The 18,230-nt window shown below is 49.2% G+C and overlaps 1 protein-coding gene across 1 annotated transcript in view; it reads left to right on the plus strand.

The window, feature by feature from the left end:
- Nucleotides 1–18,204, plus strand: part of JMJD7 (jumonji domain containing 7) — a 31,528-nt gene extending 13,324 nt beyond the window's left edge. Inside the window, exons 4-8 of the mRNA XM_075329487.1 lie at nucleotides 12,030–12,086; nucleotides 13,689–13,784; nucleotides 14,111–14,187; nucleotides 15,280–15,439; nucleotides 17,102–18,204. Coding sequence (XP_075185602.1) covers nucleotides 12,030–12,086; nucleotides 13,689–13,784; nucleotides 14,111–14,187; nucleotides 15,280–15,439; nucleotides 17,102–17,190 — 479 coding nt within the window. The 3' untranslated portion in view covers nucleotides 17,191–18,204. The remainder of the gene's footprint in view (nucleotides 1–12,029; nucleotides 12,087–13,688; nucleotides 13,785–14,110; nucleotides 14,188–15,279; nucleotides 15,440–17,101) is intronic.
- The last annotated feature ends 26 nt before the right edge of the window (nucleotides 18,205–18,230 follow it).

The raw sequence follows: 18,230 nt of genomic DNA on the forward strand, positions 1-18,230 counted from the left end.
GTACATCAGACCATGGGCACTGTTGATTCAATGCTCCCTGGCCCCCCTCATTTGGAACAAATCCGTGCTCCGGGGGGTCCCATGCATCCCGGGGTGATGGCTCTGACACGGACGACAGTCCCAGACAGCCTAAGCGAGCTCGCTACGAGCGACCCTCGACTTCATCTCACTGGTCAGGGTCCCAGCAAGAGGACTCTCTATATGATGAGGCAGAGGTAGCTGATCAGGAGTCTGACCCTGAGACCGCTCTCAATCTGGATACACCTGATGGGGACGCAATAGTGAATGATCTCATAGCGTCCATCAATAAAATGTTGGATATTTCTCCCACAGCTCCTCCAGTGGAGGAGTCAGCTTCACAGCAGGAGAAATTCCATTTCAGGTATCCCAAGCGTAAATTGAGTACTTTTCTGGACCACTCTGACTTTAGAGAGTCAGTCCAGAAACACCACGCTTATCCGGATAAGCGTTTCTCCAAACGTCTTAAGGATACACGTTATCCCTTTCCCCCTGAGGTGGTCAAGAGCTGGACCCAGTGTCCAAAGGTGGATCCCCCAATCTCCAGGCTTGCGGCTAGATCCATAGTGGCAGTGGAAGATGGGGCTTCACTTAAAGATGCCACTGACAGACAGATGGAACTCTGGTTGAAATCCATCTATGAAGCTATCGGCGCGTCGTTTGCTCCAGCATTCGCAGCCGTATGGGCACTCCAAGCTATTTCAGCTGGTCTTGCGCAGGTTGACACTGTCACACGTACATCTGGTCCGCAAGTAGCGCCCTTAACCTCCCAAATGTCTGCATTTGCGTCTTACACTATTAATGCTGTCCTAGACTCTACGAGCCGTACGGCAGTGGCGTCCGCCAACTCCGTGGTTTTACGCAGAGCCTTGTGGTTAAGGGAATGGAAGGCAGATTCTGCTTCCAAGAAGTGCTTAACCAGTTTGCCATTTTCTGGTGACAGACTGTTTGGTGAAAGATTGGATGAAATCATTAAACAGTCCAAGGGTAAGGACTCATCCTTACCTCAGCCCAGACCAAATAAACCCCAACAGAGAAAGGGACAGTCGAGGTTCCGGTCCTTTCGAGGCTCGGGCAGGTCCCAATTCTCCTCGTCCAAAAGGACTCAAAAGGATCAGAGGAGCTCAGATTCTTGGCGGGCTCAGTCACGCCCAAAGAAAGCAGCCGGAGGAACCGCTACCAAGGCGGCTTCCTCATGACTTTCGGCCTCCTCTCTCCGCATCCTCGGTCGGTGGCAGGCTCTCCCGCTTTGGCGACATTTGGCTGCCACATGTCAAAGACCGTTGGGTGAGAGACATTCTGTCTCACGGGTACAGGATAGAGTTCAGTTCTCGTCCTCCAACTCGATTCTTCAGAACTTCTCCGCCTCCCGGCCGAGTCGATGCTCTTCTGCAGGTGGTGTGCTCTTTAAAGGCAGAAGGAGTGGTGATCCCTGTTCCTCTTCAGGAGCAAGGTCACGGCTTTTACTCCAATTTGTTTGTGGTACCAAAAAAAAGGACGGGTCTTTCCGTCCTGTTCTGGACCTAAAACTGCTCAACAAGCATGTGAAAACCAGGCGGTTCCGGATGGAATCCCTCCGCTCCGTCATCGCCTCAATGTCTCAAGGAGATTTCCTAGCATCAATAGACATCAAAGATGCTTATCTCCACGTGCCGATTGCTCCAGAGCACCAGCGTTTTCTACGCTTCCTTATAGGAGACGAACACCTTCAGTTCGTAGCCCTGCCTTTCGGTTTGGCGACAGCCCCAAGGGTCTTCACCAAAGTCATGGCAGCAGTAGTAGCAGTCCTGCACTCTCAGGGTCACTCTGTGATCCCTTACTTGGACGATCTACTTGTCAAGGCACCCTCTCAAGAGGCATGCCAACACAGCCTGAACGTTGCGCTGGAGACTCTCCAGAGTTTCGGGTGGATCATCAACTTTTCAAAGTCAAATCTCACCCCGACCCAATCGATAACATACCTTGGCATGGAGTTTCATACTCTCTCAGCGATAGTGATGCTTCCGCTGGACAAACAGCGTTCACTACAGACAGGGGTGCAATCTCTCCTTCAGGGCCAGTCGCACCCCTTGAGACGCCTCATGCACTTCTTGGGGAAGATGGTAGCAGCAATGGAGGCAGTCCCTTTCGCGCAGTTTCATCTGCGTCCACTACAATGGGACATTCTCCGCCAATGGGACGGGAAGTCGACGTCCCTAGACAGGAACGTCTCCCTTTCTCAGGCGACCAAGGATTCTCTTCATTGGTGGCTTCTTCCCACCTCATTGTCAATAGGAAAGTCTTTCCTACCCCCATCTTGGGCGGTGGTCACAACGGACGCGAGTCTATCAGGGTGGGGAGCAGTTTTTCTCCACCACAGGGCTCAAGGTACGTGGACTCAGCAAGAGTCCACCCTTCAGATCAATGTTCTGGAAATCAGAGCAGTGTACCTTGCCCTACAAGCCTTCCAGCAGTGGCTGGAAGGCAAGCAGATCCGAATTCAGTCGGACAACTCCACAGCGGTGGCATACATCAACCACCAAGGAGGGACACGCAGTCGGAAAGCCTTCCAGGAAGTCCGGCGGATTCTGACGTGGGTGGAAGACACGGCATCCACCATATCCGCAGTTCACATCCCGGGCGTAGAAAACTGGGAAGCAGACTTCCTCAGTCGCCAGGGTATGGACGCAGGGGAATGGTCTCTTCACCCGGACGTGTTTCAGGAAATTTGTCGCCGCTGGGGAATGCCGGACGTCGACCTAATGGCGTCCCGGCACTACAACAAGGTCCCGGCCTTCATGGCACGGTCTCACGATCTCAGAGCTCTGGCGGCGGACGCCTTAGTTCAAGATTGGTCGCAGTTCCGGCTACCTTATGTGTTCCCACCTCTGGCACTGTTGCCCAGAGTGCTACGCAAGATCAGGTCCGACTGCCGCCGCGCCATCCTCGTCGCTCCAGACTGGCCAAGGAGATCGTGGTTCCCGGATCTGTGGCATCTCACGGTAGGACAACCGTGGGCACTACCAGACCGGCCAGACTTGCTGTCTCAAGGGCCGTTTTTCCATCAGAATTCTGCGGCCCTGAGCCTGACTGTGTGGCCATTGAGTCCTGGATCCTAGCGTCTTCAGGATTATCTCAAGAGGTCATTGCCACCATGAGACAGGCTAGGAACCTAACCTCTGCCAAGATCTACCACAGGACGTGGAAGATATTCTTATCTTGGTGCTCTGCTCAGGAAGTTTCTCCCTGGCCATTTGCTTTGCCTACTTTTCTTTCCTTCCTGCAATCCGGGTTGGAAAAAGGTTTGTCGCTCGGCTCCCTTAAGGGACAAGTCTCTGCGCTATCTGTATTTTTTCAGAAGCGCATAGCACGACTTCCTCAGGTACGCACGTTCCTGCAGGGGGTTTGTCATATCGTCCCTCCTTACAAGCGGCCGTTAGAGCCCTGGGATCTGAACAAGGTTCTAATTGCTCTTCAGAAGCCGCCTTTCGAACCTATGAGGGATGTTTCCCTGTCTCGCCTTTCTCAGAAAGTGGCTTTTCTAGTAGCGGTCACGTCTCTTCGGAGAGTGTCCGAGCTAGCAGCGCTGTCATGCAAATCTCCCTTCCTGGTATTTCACCAGGATAAGGTGGTGCTGCGCCCGATTCCGGAGTTTCTCCCTAAAGTGGTATCCCCTTTTCATCTCAATCAGGATATCTCCTTACCTTCTTTGTGTCCTCGTCCAGTTCATCAATGTGAAAAGGATTTGCATATGTTGGATCTGGTGAGAGCACTCAGAATCTACATTTCCCGCACGGCTCCTCTGCGCCGCTCGGATGCACTCTTTGTCCTTGTCGCTGGCCAGCGTAAAGGGTCGCAAGCTTCCAAATCCACCCTGGCTCGGTGGATCAAGGAACCAATTCTTGAAGCCTACCGTTCTGCGGGGCTTCCGGTTCCCTCAGGGCTGAGAGCCCATTCTACCAGAGCCGTGGGTGCCTCCTGGGCATTACGGCACCAGGCTACGGCTCAGCAGGTGTGCCAGGCGGCTACCTGGTCAAGTCTGCACACTTTTACCAAGCATTATCAGGTGCATACCTATGCTTCGGCGGACGCCAGCCTAGGTAGACAAGTCCTTCAGGCGGCGATTGCCCACCTGTAGAAAAGGGTCGTTTTTACGGCCCTATCATGAGGTATTATTTTACCCACCCAGGGATTGCTTTTGGACATCCCAATTGTCTGGGTCTCCCAATAGAGCGACAAAGAAGAAGGGAATTTTGTTTACTTACCGTAAATTCCTTTTCTTCTAGCTCTAATTGGGAGACCCAGCACCCGCCCCTGTTTTTTTTTTGTATACACATGTTGTTCAGGTTGAATGGTTTCAGTTCTCCGATATTCCTTCGGATTGAATTTACTTAAACCAGTTTATTGGCTTTCCTCCTTCTTGCTTTTGCACTAAAACTGAGGAACCCGTGATCCCACGGGGGTGTATAGGCAGTAGGGGAGGGGCCTTACACTTTTAAGTGTAATACTTTGTGTGGCCTCCGGAGGCAGTAGCTATACACCCAATTGTCTGGGTCTCCCAATTAGAGCTAGAAGAAAAGGAATTTACGGTAAGTAAACAAAATTCCCTTCTTTACCCACCCAGGGACTGCTTTTGGACGTCCCAATTGTCTGGGTCTCCCAATGGAGCGACAAAGAAGAAGGGAATTTTGTTTACTTACCGTAAATTCCTTTTCTTCTAGCTCCAATTGGGAGACCCAGCACCCGCCCCTGTTCCCTTCGGGCTTGTTGTTCTTTTGTGTACACATGTTGTTCATGTTGAATTGTTCTTTTGGTTCGTGGTTTTCAGTTCTCCGAACATCTTTCGGATTGAATTTACCTTAGACCAATTTATAAGTTTCCTCTTTCCTGCTCTTGCACCAAAACTGAGGAGCCCGTGAGGCACGTGAGGGTGTATAGGCAGAGGGGAGGGGTTACACTTTTGAGTGTAATACTTTGTGTGGCCTCCGGAGGCAGAAGCTATACACCCAATTGTCTGGGTCTCCCAATTGGAGCTAGAAGAAAAGGAATTTACGGTAAGTAAACAAAATTCCCTTCTTTCTTTGCACCTTTTTAGCGCCAATATTCTGCACAATACTTTAAAATGTCACGCATTAGTGTTAACGCAAAAATAAAATCGGACAGTTTTTATTTATTTTTTTTAAAATCTCCTTTAGGGTATTAGAATACAATTGCGATAACATTTCTTTCTCGCTCCATTGGGAGACCCAGACAATTGGGTGTATAGCTTCTGCCTCCAGAGGCCACACAAAGTTATTACACTTTAAAAACTGTAACCCCTCCCCTCTGCTATACACCCTCCCGTGCATCACGGGCCCATCAGTTTTATGCTTTGTGTTGAAGGAGGCACACATTCACGCAAGCTCCACTTTTTAGTCAGCAGCAGCTGCTGACTTTATCGGATGGAAGAAAAGAGGGCCCCTCACAGGGCCCCCGGCATGCTCCCTTCTCACCCCACTTGGGTCGGCGGTGCTGTTAAGGTTGAGGTACCCATTGCGGGTACACAGGCTGGAGCCACATGCCGTTTTCCTTCCCCATCCCTTAGGGGCTCTGGGAGAAGTGGGATCCTAGCCGGTCACCAGGCACTGGGACCGGGCTCCCTCCGCAGCCCCTGTGAGATCCTGACGGACAGGAGTCTGGATGTCATCAGGGACAGTCCCTGCTTCTTTGAGGTACTCTGTGTCCCCTTGGGGACGGCGCATAGAGCGCCTGTGGATCGGTCACTGCAGCAGCTGCGCTGTGTTTGGGGCCGCCGGGACTACCGCGCCGACCGTGCCTGTTTGCCGGCCACGCTTATAACTCGAGTCCCCGGCTTTTGCGGCCTAGTACCGCATATTCCCGCCCCCGGGCCTGCCAGTCAGGGGCAAGGGCGGGACGCTAGACTTAACGTCAGCGGTGAGGGCTGGAGCATACTTAGTATCCTCCTCCCCCCTCACTGAGCACCGTGGGGCACCAGATTCCCGCACTTTTTAAGGCACGCCCACGGCTCCCTCCTCCTCACAGAACGCTGGCAGCCATTATTACATCGCTGCTGCTGGAGGAGAACTTCTGAAAGAGCTCATAACGCTGGGAGGCCCAGGCAGGGAATCTGGTGGACACACAACCGCTGTGCGCGGTCGGTAAGCCGCACCTGTTACAGGTGCTGGCCCCCCTGGGTGCCGCAGTGTATATATATGTATATATATATATATATATATATATATATATATATATATATATATATATATATATATATATATATATATATATATATATCCATATTGGGTATACATTTGCTCTGCTCGGCTGCAGTATTTGCTTAGCTATATACCCTCACTGTTTGCTAAGAGGAGATAACAGCATGTCGTCTGCAAAAAGCAAGGGTGCCAAGGCACAGGCTTATTTTGCAACTTGTACCTCTTGTGCGGCCATGTTACCTGCAGGTTCCACCTACCCTCATTGTGTGCAATGCTCGGCCTCTGTGACACTCACTCAGCCGGAGCCTCAGGCACTGGTGGGACCCTCGGCTCAGGTAGAACCACCGGCTGCCACTGTCCAGGTGGCAGGGACAGAGTTTGCAGTGTTGGCTGAGAAACTTTCTGACTCCCTTTCACAATCCATGGCTCAGTCTATGGACAAATGGTCTGCTAAGATACTTGAAGCTTTGCAGTCCAGACCGGTAACACAGGCCCCGGGCACTGTTGAATCATTGACCCCAGGCCCCCCTCGGTTAGAGCAGCAAACTGCTCCTGAGGTGACACATAGGTCCCACGGGGAGGACTCCGACTCGGACGGTAGTCACAGACCGTCTAAGCGGGCTCGCTGGGGACCTTCATCCACTTCATCACGCTGCTCAGGGTCTCAGCATGAGGACTCTCTGGAGGATGAGGCGGACGTTGCAGCTCAGGGCTCTGATCCGGAGTGTGCTCTCAATCTTGATACACCTGAAGGAGACGCCATTGTAAATGACCTTATAGCGTCCATTAACCAGGTGCTAGAACTTCCTCCTCCAACTCCACCTGTTGAGGAGTCAGCTTCACAACAGGAGAAACACCAGTTTAGGTTTCCCAAACGTACAAGGAGTGCTTTTTTCGATCACTCTAACTTCAGGGATGCTGTCCGGAAGCACAGAGCATATCCGGACAAGCGCTTTACTAAGCGCCTTAATGACACACGTTACCCCTTCCCACCTGATGTAGTTAAGGGTTGGGCTCAGTGTCCCAAGGTGGATCCTCCAGTCTCTAGGCTGGTGGCTAGATCCGTGGTATCAGTGGCAGATGGCTCATCGCTCAAAGATGCCACTGACAGGCAAATAGAGCTCCTGATGAAATCCATCTATGAAGCCATAGGTGCGTCTTTTGCTCCAGCATTTGCAGCCGTGTGGGCGCTCCAAGCTATCTCAGCTTGTTTGTCTGAGATTAAAGCGGTCACACGCACCGCTACTCCGCAGGTCGTGTCTTTGACTTCTCAGGCGTCGGCTTTTTCGTCCTACGCCATGAACGCGGTCCTCGACTCGGTGAGCCGTACAGCGGTAGCATCCGCCAATTCGGTGGCAGTCCGCAGGGCCATGTGGCTACGCGAATGGAAGGCAGACTCTGCTTCCAAGAAGTTCTTAACCGGTTTGCCATTTTCCGGCGACCGCTTGTTTGGCGAGCAATTGGACGAAATTATCAAGCAATCCAAGGGAAAGGACTCGTCCTTACCCCAGTCTAAACCGAACAGACCTCAGCAGCGAAAGATTCAATCGAGGTTTCGGTCCTTTCGGCCCTCAGCCAGGTCCCAATCCTCCAGGTCCAACAGGTCACAGAAGGGCAAGAGCAACTCTTCGGCATGGCGGTCTAAGTCACGTCCTAAAAAGACCGCCGGAGGAACCGCCCCCAAGGCGGCCTCCTCATGACTTTCGGTCTCCACAAACCGCATCCTCGGTCGGTGGCAGGCTCTTCCGCTTTTGCGACGCCTGGTGGCCACATGTCCAAGACCGATGGGAGAGAGACATTCTGTCTCACGGTTACAGGATAGAGCTCAGTTCTCGTCCTCCGACTCGTTTCTTCAGAACATCTTTGCCCCCCGAGCGAGCCGATGCACTTTTTCAGGCGGTAAACACTCTGAAGGCAGAAGGAGTGGTGATTCCCGTTCCACCTCAGGAACATGGTCACGGATTCTACTCCAACTTGTTCGTGGTGCCAAAAAAGGACGGATCATTCCGTCCCGTTCTAGACCTCAAGCTGCTCAACAAGCATGTGAGCACCAGAAGGTTTCGGATGGAATCTCTCCGCTCTGTCATCGCCTCGATGTCACAAGGAGACTTCCTAGCATCAGTCGACATCAAAGATGCTTATCTCCATGTGCCAATCGCTCCCGAGCATCACCGCTTCCTGCGTTTCGCCATCGGGGACGAACACCTTCAGTTCGTGGCACTGCCTTTCGGCCTGGCGACAGCCCCACGGGTCTTCACCAAGGTCATGGCAGCAGTGGTGGCGGTCTTACACTCTCAGGGCCACTCGGTGATCCCTTACTTAGACGATCTTCTAGTCAAGGCACCCTCCAGGGTGGCATGCCAACACAGCCTGACAGTCACTCTGGAGACTCTCCAGAGGTTCGGGTGGATCATCAATTTCCCAAAGTCAAATTTGACACCGACCCAATCGCTGACTTACCTCGGGATGGAGTTTCATACCCTTTCAGCGATAGTGAAGCTCCCGCTGGACAAACAGCGTTCACTACAGACAGGGGTACAATCTCTTCTTCGGGGTCAGTCATACCCCTTGAGGCGCCTCATGCACTTCTTAGGGAAGATGGTGGCAGCAATGGAGGCAGTTCCCTTTGCGCAGTTTCATCTGCGTCCACTTCAGTGGGATATCCTCCGCAAATGGGACAAGAAGCCGACGTCCCTAGACAGGAACGTTTCGCTGTCACGGACAGCCAAGACCTCTCTTCAGTGGTGGCTTCTTCCCACTTCCTTGTCAAAAGGAAAATCCTTCTTGCCCCCATCCTGGGCTGTGGTCACGACGGACGCGAGTCTGTCAGGGTGGGGAGCGGTCTTCCTCCACCACAGGGCTCAGGGAACCTGGACTCCGACAGAGTCCTCCCTTCAGATCAACGTTCTGGAGATAAGGGCAGTGTATCTGGCCCTAAAGGCGTTCCAGCGGTGGCTGGAGGGACGGCAGATCCGAATACAGTCGGACAACGCCACGGCGGTTGCGTACATCAACCACCAGGGCGGCACTCGCAGTCTTCAAGCCTTCCGAGAAGTTCAGCGGATTCTGCTGTGGGCGGAAGCCACAGCCTCCACCATCTCCGCAGTTCACATCCCGGGCGTAGAAAACTGGGAAGCAGATTTTCTCAGTCGCCAGGGCATGGATGCAGGGGAATGGTCTCTTCACCCGGACGTGTTTCGGGAGATCTGTTGCCGCTGGGGAACGCCGGACGTCGATCTAATGGCGTCTCGGCACAACAACAAAGTCCCGGCATTCATGGCTCGGTCCAAGGATCACAGAGCGCTGGCGGCAGACGCGTTAGTTCAGGACTGGTCGCAGTTTCAACTGCCTTATGTATTTCCTCCTCTGGCACTGCTGCCCAGAGTATTACGCAAGATCAGGTCCGACTGCAGTCGCGCCATCCTCGTCGCTCCAGACTGGCCGAGGAGATCGTGGTACCCGGATCTGTGGCACCTCACGGTGGGTCAACCGTGGGCACTCCCAGACCGACCAGACTTGCTGTCTCAAGGGCCATTTTTCCATCTGAATTCCGCGGCCCTCAACCTGACTGTGTGGCCATTGAGTCCTGGCTCCTAGCGTCATCAGGGTTATCTCAAGATGTCATTGCCACCATGAGACAGGCCAGGAAACCAACGTCCGCCAAGATCTACCACAGGACTTGGAGGATCTTCTTATCCTGGTGCTCTGATCAGGGTTTCACTCCCTGGCCGTTTGCCTTGCCCACTTTTCTTTCTTTCCTTCAATCCGGAGTGGACAAGGGCTTGTCTCTCGGCTCTCTCAAGGGACAAGTATCGGCGCTTTCCGTGTTTTTTCAAAAGCGTCTAGCCAGGCTTCCGCAGGTCCGTACGTTCCTGCAGGGAGTTTGCCACATAGTCCCACCGTACAAGCGTCCGCTAGAACCCTGGGATCTTAACAGAGTGCTGACGGCTCTCCAGAAGCCACCTTTCGAGCCGATGCGGGATGTCTCTCTATCTCGCCTTTCGCAGAAGGTGGCCTTCCTAGTGGCAATCACATCACTTCGGAGAGTGTCTGAGCTAGCAGCGCTGTCATACAAAGCCCCCTTCCTGGTGTTTCACCAGGATAAGGTGGTTCTGCGTCCGGTCCCGGAATTTATCCCTAAGGTGGTATCCCCTTTTCATCTCATTCAGGATATCGCCTTACCTTCTTTTTGCCCTCATCCAGTTCACCAATGTGAAAAGGATTTGCACTTGTTAGATCTTGTGAGAGCACTCAGGCTCTACATTTCACGCACGGCGCCCTTGCGCCGTTCTGATGCGCTCTTTGTCCTTGTCGCTGGACAGCGTAAGGGGTCGCAAGCTTCCAAGTCAACCTTGGCTAGGTGGATCAAGGAACCGATTCTTGAAGCCTACCGTTCGTCTGGGCTTCCGATTCCTTCAGGGCTGAAAGCCCATTCTACCAGAGCTGTAGGTGCGTCCTGGGCATTGCGGCACCAGGCTACGGCTCAGCAGGTGTGTCAGGCAGCTACCTGGTCGAGTCTGCACACTTTTACAAAACACTATCAGGTGCATGCCTATGCTTCGGCAGACGCCAGCCTAGGTAGGCGAGTCCTTCAGGCGGCAGTGGCCCACCTGTAAGAAGGGACCGTTGTTTTGGCTCTTTTTTATCGAGGTATTCTTTTACCCACCCAGGGATTGCTTTTGGACATCCCAATTGTCTGGGTCTCCCAATGGAGCGACAAAGAAGGGAATTTTGTTTACTTACCGTAAATTCCTTTTTTTCTAGCTCCTATTGGGAGACCCAGCACCCGCCCCTGTTCCCTTCGGGCTGTTGTTCTTTTGTGTACACATGTTGTTCATGTTCAATTGTTCTTTGGTTCATGGTTTCAGTTCTCCGAATATCCTTCGGATTGAATTTACCTTAGACCAATTTATAACTTTCCTCCTTCCTGCTTTGGCACCAAAACTGATGGGCCCGTGATGCACGGGAGGGTGTATAGCAGAGGGGAGGGGTTACACTTTTTAAAGTGTAATAACTTTGTGTGGCCTCCGGAGGCAGAAGCTATACACCCAATTGTCTGGGTCTCCCAATAGGAGCTAGAAGAAAAGGAATTTACGGTAAGTAAACAAAATTCCCTTCTTTGTAATGTTTTGAAGTCGCAAATGGTGGATTGGGCCAAAACATCTGGGCAAGGAAAAATGCATCCACGTTGCCAGAATAAAAAAGAAACTGATAAAACCAAGTGAAAGTAATTGATTTTTTTTTTTTTAAAGTGCAAATGAAATAATAAGGCACGAACATCTATAATTCCAGGTATAGAAAAATAGCAGGCACTCACCGGTTTGTTGGAGTTTTTCCGAATTTATTCTTCAGACATACAGGGGAGGATTAAAAGTGCTATGCACACGGAAGACGGAGGCCGTTTCGCACCTGTTTCCGGCGCTTCAACAGGTCTTGTTGAAGCGCTGGAAACAGGTGCGAAACGGCCGTAGTCGTCCGTGTGCATAGCACTCTTATCCCTCCCCTCTATGTCTGAAGAATAAATTCTGAAAAACTCCAACAAACCGGTGAGTGTCTGCTATTTTTCTATACCTGAAGTCACATTTTTTTTCTTGAACTTGTCGGAGCACCGAGGTTTAAGGAGATGCTCCAGTGATATTGTGGCCACTACTACAGGTGACTAATGAGAACCGGCCTCTACAATAGCAAAAGTGCTTGTGAGGATTTACTGTGTAGAACATAGAATAGTGCCCATTGGTTCCTTCTTATAATGGACATTTAACATCTATAATTTGTATTGGTAAATGATGGAAAATGTTTGTTCTCTTATTGGTAAAGGGAAGCGTCCGGATGCTGTGAATTTCTGGCTGGGAGAATCTGCAGCAATAACCTCCTGTAAGTACACACGGGATTGGCATAGGCATCTACTCTGTACAATGTACATCACATTTGTCCTTTATTTTTGGAGGATCCCCTCACAACCTGTGTATATGTAGACTGATTTTAGTGGTACGCTATGAGAGTGAAGGAGGGGGGGGGTCCACTACTATTTGACCCTCTTTCATGAGTCCTAACTTCTCAAAATATAACATTACTTGTAGTTTATCCCACATTGGGTGATGACTTGTTGACATGTAGTTCTTCCTTCTTGCCGTATTTCATTCTTTCCATCCCTCTTCTGAGCACTTGATGAAATGAGTATCGGATCCTTGGGACTAGATTTTTGACAGGCGGCATCAGAAAGTAGAGGAAGGCCATTTTGACAGGCACAGATTACAATTATAGCAAAATCAGAAAATGGATTAGGGTAGTGGAGAACGTCTTTAAAAAGTTATTCCCAAAATATTGATTTATACTTTTATTCATGGAATTGCACATAACTTGCTGATCAACTGGGGTCCGATCACTGGTACTCCCAACAAAGCTGAACACAGAGGTCTGTATCCCGGGAAAACTGGGGTCCGATCACTGTATCGCCCATCGAAGCTGAAAATAGAGGTCTATTTCCCAGGAATCCTGGGGTCCGATCACTGGTACTCCCAAAGACGCTGAAAATTGAGGTCTGTATCCCAGGAATCCTGGGGTCCGATCACTGGTACTCCCAACGAACCTGAAAATAGAGGTCTGTATGCCAGGAATCCTGGGGTCTGATCACTGGTACTCCCAAAGAAGATGAAAATTGAGGTCTGTATCCCGGGAATCCTGGGGTCTGATCGCTGGATTGCCCAACAAAGCTGAAAACTTAGCACTTTTTCCCACAAATCCTGGGGTCCGATCACTGGTACTCCCAACAAAGCTGAAAACTGAGCGCTTTATCCCGGGAATCCTGGGGTCCGATCACTGGATCGCCCAACTAAGCTGAAAATGGAGGTCTGTATACCGGGAATCCTGGGGTCCGATCACTGGATCGCCCAACAAAGCTAAAAATTGAGGGCTGAATCCTGTGGTCCGATCACTGGGAACGCCCAACAAGGCTAAAAATGGAGGTCTGTATCCTGGGAATCCTGGGGTCCGATCACTGGTACTCCCAACGAAGTTGAAAACAGAGATCGGTTTTCCCGGGAACTGGTCTCTATAGCGCTCCGTCTTGAAGAGTGGAGGGACACATGCTCAAGGTTCGCGCCACCCACTGTCTTTCTGTCTTTTGGGACTACTGGAAATAGTGTAGCACAGTGCTCTACTTTCTCTGGCGGCTGCATAAGACACGGGTGGAGCGGAGGTTGAACATGCACTCCTCCGCTCCACCCATGGCGTGCAGCATACTGGATAGACTATAGCTTAATATTTCCGTAATAACCCTTTAATGTATGAACGCTGTCCAATGACATTTCCAGTTCTGAACTTCTGTACATTTGCATTCATCCACTCATCGATTTCTATTGCAAAGAGAATAAAAAATGCTTGTTCAGGTTCTGTAACTTTGACATAACAATGTAGCTGGACGGAGCAGATTTCCCAGTGTGAACCTGCAGCTGATGTGACGTCCATTTGTTTCAGTGCACAAAGATCACTATGAGAACCTCTACTGCGTCATTTCAGGAGAGAAGCATTTTATTCTTCACCCGCCCAGTGATCGCTCCTGTATACCCTATGGTACGTCCAGCTCTATAATGTGTCTGTCCACATGGAATTACAGTACTTTTGCATGTGGTGGATTACTTTTCTCAATAATTATCGTGGCCATATGCCACACACTGGAGTAATGTAGATTTTCTAGGACGTGCCATCACTTTGTGATTGCTGAGGGGGTGGGGGTACAACCTCTGGGCCCCACCGCCGATCCTGTCCCTGTTTTTTTTCCTGCACAGGATGATCTGTATCCTGTCATTTTATGTGGACATATTGTTATTGGCTCCTCTGATTTTTCTGATAATGAACATGTGGCAATGAGACTTACAAATTTGCTCATCTTGCTTTAGAAACGTACCAGCCGGCCACATATAAAGTCAATGCAGACGGGACATTTGAGGTTATAGACCAGGAGTCTGCAGACAAGGTAAGTCATAGAGAGCGGTATACCATGTGCATCTCCAGAACATGGCACACGTTGTTCACTCCCGTAATATCGATTGAAGAAAGGTAAAGAAGTGACATCTTTGATTTTTGGAGATTACTTTTCGAAAGAAAAATGGCTTTCTTCTTAATATTTTGCACATTCTGTCATTGCTTCTTGGTGCGTACCCACAGGACTGATACCGTCATGGTCACGGTTTACACTAATTTGCACATACATTACTGATGTGGGTTTTTTTGGGATACAAGTGAAAGTGGATGTCCACTACTTGGACAACCCCTTCTCATCCCTTTTGTTCTCCCCCTTTAAAAATAATCCTATACCCTGCTCTAGTGCGTCTGCGGTTACAGCGATCTCTGAAGCCGCGTTCCCGGGGCCCACGTGACATTATGACACCCAGGTCCCGCGACCAATCAGTGGCCGACGTCTGTCTCCCCGCCTTCGGACATTTGAACAGGATGTGAGCGCAGCCCTGACTTCCTGCTCAAATGTCCAAAGGTGTGGAGGAGGAAGCCGGCCACTGATTGGTCTCGGGACCTGTGTGTCCTAACAATGTCACATGGGCCCAGAGAACGCGGCTTCAGACATCGCTGGGACCGCGGCCGCATCGGAGGCGAGTATAGGCTTATTTATTTTTACAGGAGCAAATGAGGGGAATGAGAAGAGGTTGTCCAAGTAGTGGACATCCCCCTGAATGATACAACGCAGAGGGAAATGTGTAAACCCTACCCAGAGACACATCACTTCAACATATACAATCCCTTCATCAGGACTGGACAAACTGTGGCAGGGAAGACAAGTAGGAATTTGCCACTGGGGACTGACTTGGTCCGGTGACCTCAGCCGATACATCCTGAGACCGTGAGTGTCGGCCTTAGGATATTTCATACAGCTATGAAATCTTTGTAGTGCATTGACAAAAAGGACATTTTAGATGCTTCCTGGTATAAGTAGTGTCTAAAGTCTGCATGGATTCCGCCAGCCTCGCTCTTCAGTCTCCACTACAGAGAGGTTTGTTAACTTCAGATACAAAAGTTTGATGATTGATGGCCGTCGCCTTGTGCTCTTCCTTAGGTTCCTTGGATTCCTGTTGATCCTCTTGATCCAGATCTAGGTTTATATCCAGCGTATGGTGAAACACGGCCTGTGCACGTGACAGTGAAGGCCGGAGAAATGCTGTATCTGCCTTCTCTTTGGTTTCATCATGTCCGCCAGTCCCACGGTTGTATAGCAGGTGAGGTAATTAAACATTTATAGGTTTTTTTCCTTTTTCAGCTGCACTTTATTTGCTCTTCCTGGGTTCAGCGCTGAGTCTCCGCCGTTGCTCCCAGTGTCTTTTATTGTATACAGCACGGACATCTTTGGCTGCAGCGTTGTCCAAATCAGTGAGCTCAGTGGCTCGAACCGGCAACTCAGACAGAGTTAACTGATTTGGCTACAGTGCTGTCAACATGATGTCAGGGCTGCAGACAATGATAGGCACCAGGAGCAGAAATGGACCTGGGGAGGGCAAGTAAAGCAAAGTTGATGTTTTTTTGCAGTCTGGTGACAGTTTCTCAACAAGTGAAAGGAATACATCAGCACCGTAACTTCGACTTTGGATGTGAAGGGGTTGTGCGGCACATCTCGTTTCTGCATCGGGCATAGAGAGACGATCCTGCGCATCTTGTAGGACAGTTGTGGAGATGAATGTGTCATCTGGCACTTAGCAGGGTCTCTCCACAACAAATGCAGAAGTAGATGTTACTACACAGCCTCTCGTAGTGTTCTCTCCTCCAGTCCATATTAACAGACAATCATGGAAAGATATGTTCACAGGATTCAAATCACTTGATGAATTTTCTGAACCGGTCTTATTCATGTGGAGCAGGCTTGCAGAAATCCATGCACCTGCTGCACAACCTCGCTCACATGTACAAAATAGATGTTATAGATACTGGAGAAGAGAATGGATATATTGCCGTGCTACCACCAATGCGAAAAAGTGTTGATTGATATTAGTATTTTATTTTACAGGTCGACGAGTTTCTAGGATCAAGTTCCCTTCCTCAGGACCATGGAAATCTGTTGACTTGATCCCAGAAACGCGAAGACCTGTAAAATAAAATACTAATATCAATCAACACTTTTTTCGCATTGGTGGTAGCGTGGCTATACATCCATTCTCTTCTCTTCAGTATCTACAAGATCATCCACGTGGAGCTGCAGCAACCGCCATTATATCATATACCTTTATAGGAGTTGTGCCTGCCAGGTGAGTGCTTTTCATTTTACTCAACTCGCCTTTTATCTGGTAAAGCCCTATTTTGCAATCTCTATTGTTTTATCTTATACAAAATAGATTTTGAGATGCAGAAATATGTGTAGCACGTCAGCCACATCTGGACTTCTTAAGAAGTTACTTGTGAGAGCTGAGTGCTCGTAGGTATTTAGTGGCTGCTCTCTCCCGGCCACTAACGCAAACTGTATATTTAAGGCTCTGTTCACACTAGAAAAAGGACTTTTCTCAAGAAATTTCTTGAGTCTGAAAGATTAGCGCACATGTGGTAAAAAACAAAAAACGCACCAAAAACCGCATGCGTTTTTACCACGTTTTTATGCGTTTTTGGTGCGGTTTTTCCGCAGATTGGTCCCTGCAGTTTTTTTGCCATTATCTATGGCAAAAAACGCAGGTACCTGTAGAAAAAAGTGACATGCTCATTCTTTTTCTCAAGAAATTCTGCAGAACGAATGTTCTTGAGAAAAAACAGTGTGCGCACAGCTATTTGTTTTTCCATATTTTGCTGGGGAATGTCTGCAGGAAGGTTGCAACCATTTTCTCAAGAAATTTCTGCAGCAATACCCACAAAAAACGCAGTGTGCGCACAAGGCCTAATGGTTGTCTTTTCCTTTTCAGTGAATTACTGGTATGATATGGAGTACGACCTGAAATACCATTATTTTCAGCTTTTGGATTCACTCACTAAAAGCATCGGAAATTTGTGAATGGACCATGGAAAAATAAAGTCAAAAACAAAATACTACTTATCAGCTCTCCTTTAGTCCTGGGTAATATTCCACAGATCCATAACTGGTGCGGGATGCAAGGATAAAAAAATCCCAGCTGGGTTTTGGGTCATAACTAAAACAGAAAAAAATCCAGCAATGCTGAAAAACTATGTAAAAACACACTTTATTCAAGAATCCATTAAAAGTGCAAAAAGGTGTCAAACAAAGAAAAGCATCAGGTGACGCGTTTCGAACTAAATTAGTTCTTAATCATTTAGAAAAATAAAGCCGAAGCATCCGTGTGCCATGAGACGGACGTGACCCGGTACGTGCAAATGTGAGGAACAAGGCAAAGTGGAATCAGGATTTGTAGATGTTGGAGCATCTGTGCAGGGAAATGCTGGATGTCCTGGGAATTAATTCTTCAAAAATCAGAATATGGTAACGGTGCAAAACATTACACTTCCGGTCTAAGAAGATGCACAGTGATCTTCATAAAAGGATTAATTATTGGTGCCCTCTCCAGTACTGCAGCGGTTGAGAGGTCTCTCCCTATTTATGTATATGGAAAGCTGAGGAAGGAGAAGCCAAAATTAGTTGCCCAGTAAACGCTTCTCTCTCTGCCAGGCTCATTTTTTGTTTTTTAGCTGTTTTCCTGGTAATGCCAGAACGATTTATAGCCATTAATAATTTGGGACCCTGTAGACTTGATGTTGCCAGCATCCCCATAACACACCCTACAGGGGCATAAGGGAAAAGAAATGCCTAGGGGTCTGTTCACACAGTGCAGTGAAATCATTTTTTTTATTATTATTATTAATAATAATAAGACCGTGACAGTTTTACTGCATAGTGTAAATTAGTCCTTAAAATGGTTCTCTTTTTCAAAAGCAAATCTACCTCTTAGACCACGTGCACACGTTGAGTATTTGTGGAGGTTTTTTAATCTCAGTATTTGTTGCCAAAACTAGGAGTGGGTGATAAATCCAGAAGTGGTGCTGTGTTTCTATTATACGTTTCCACTGATTGTTCCACTC

The sequence above is a fragment of the Anomaloglossus baeobatrachus genome, chromosome 12, assembly GCF_048569485.1.
Source record: "Anomaloglossus baeobatrachus isolate aAnoBae1 chromosome 12, aAnoBae1.hap1, whole genome shotgun sequence".
NCBI lineage: Eukaryota > Metazoa > Chordata > Amphibia > Anura > Aromobatidae > Anomaloglossus > Anomaloglossus baeobatrachus.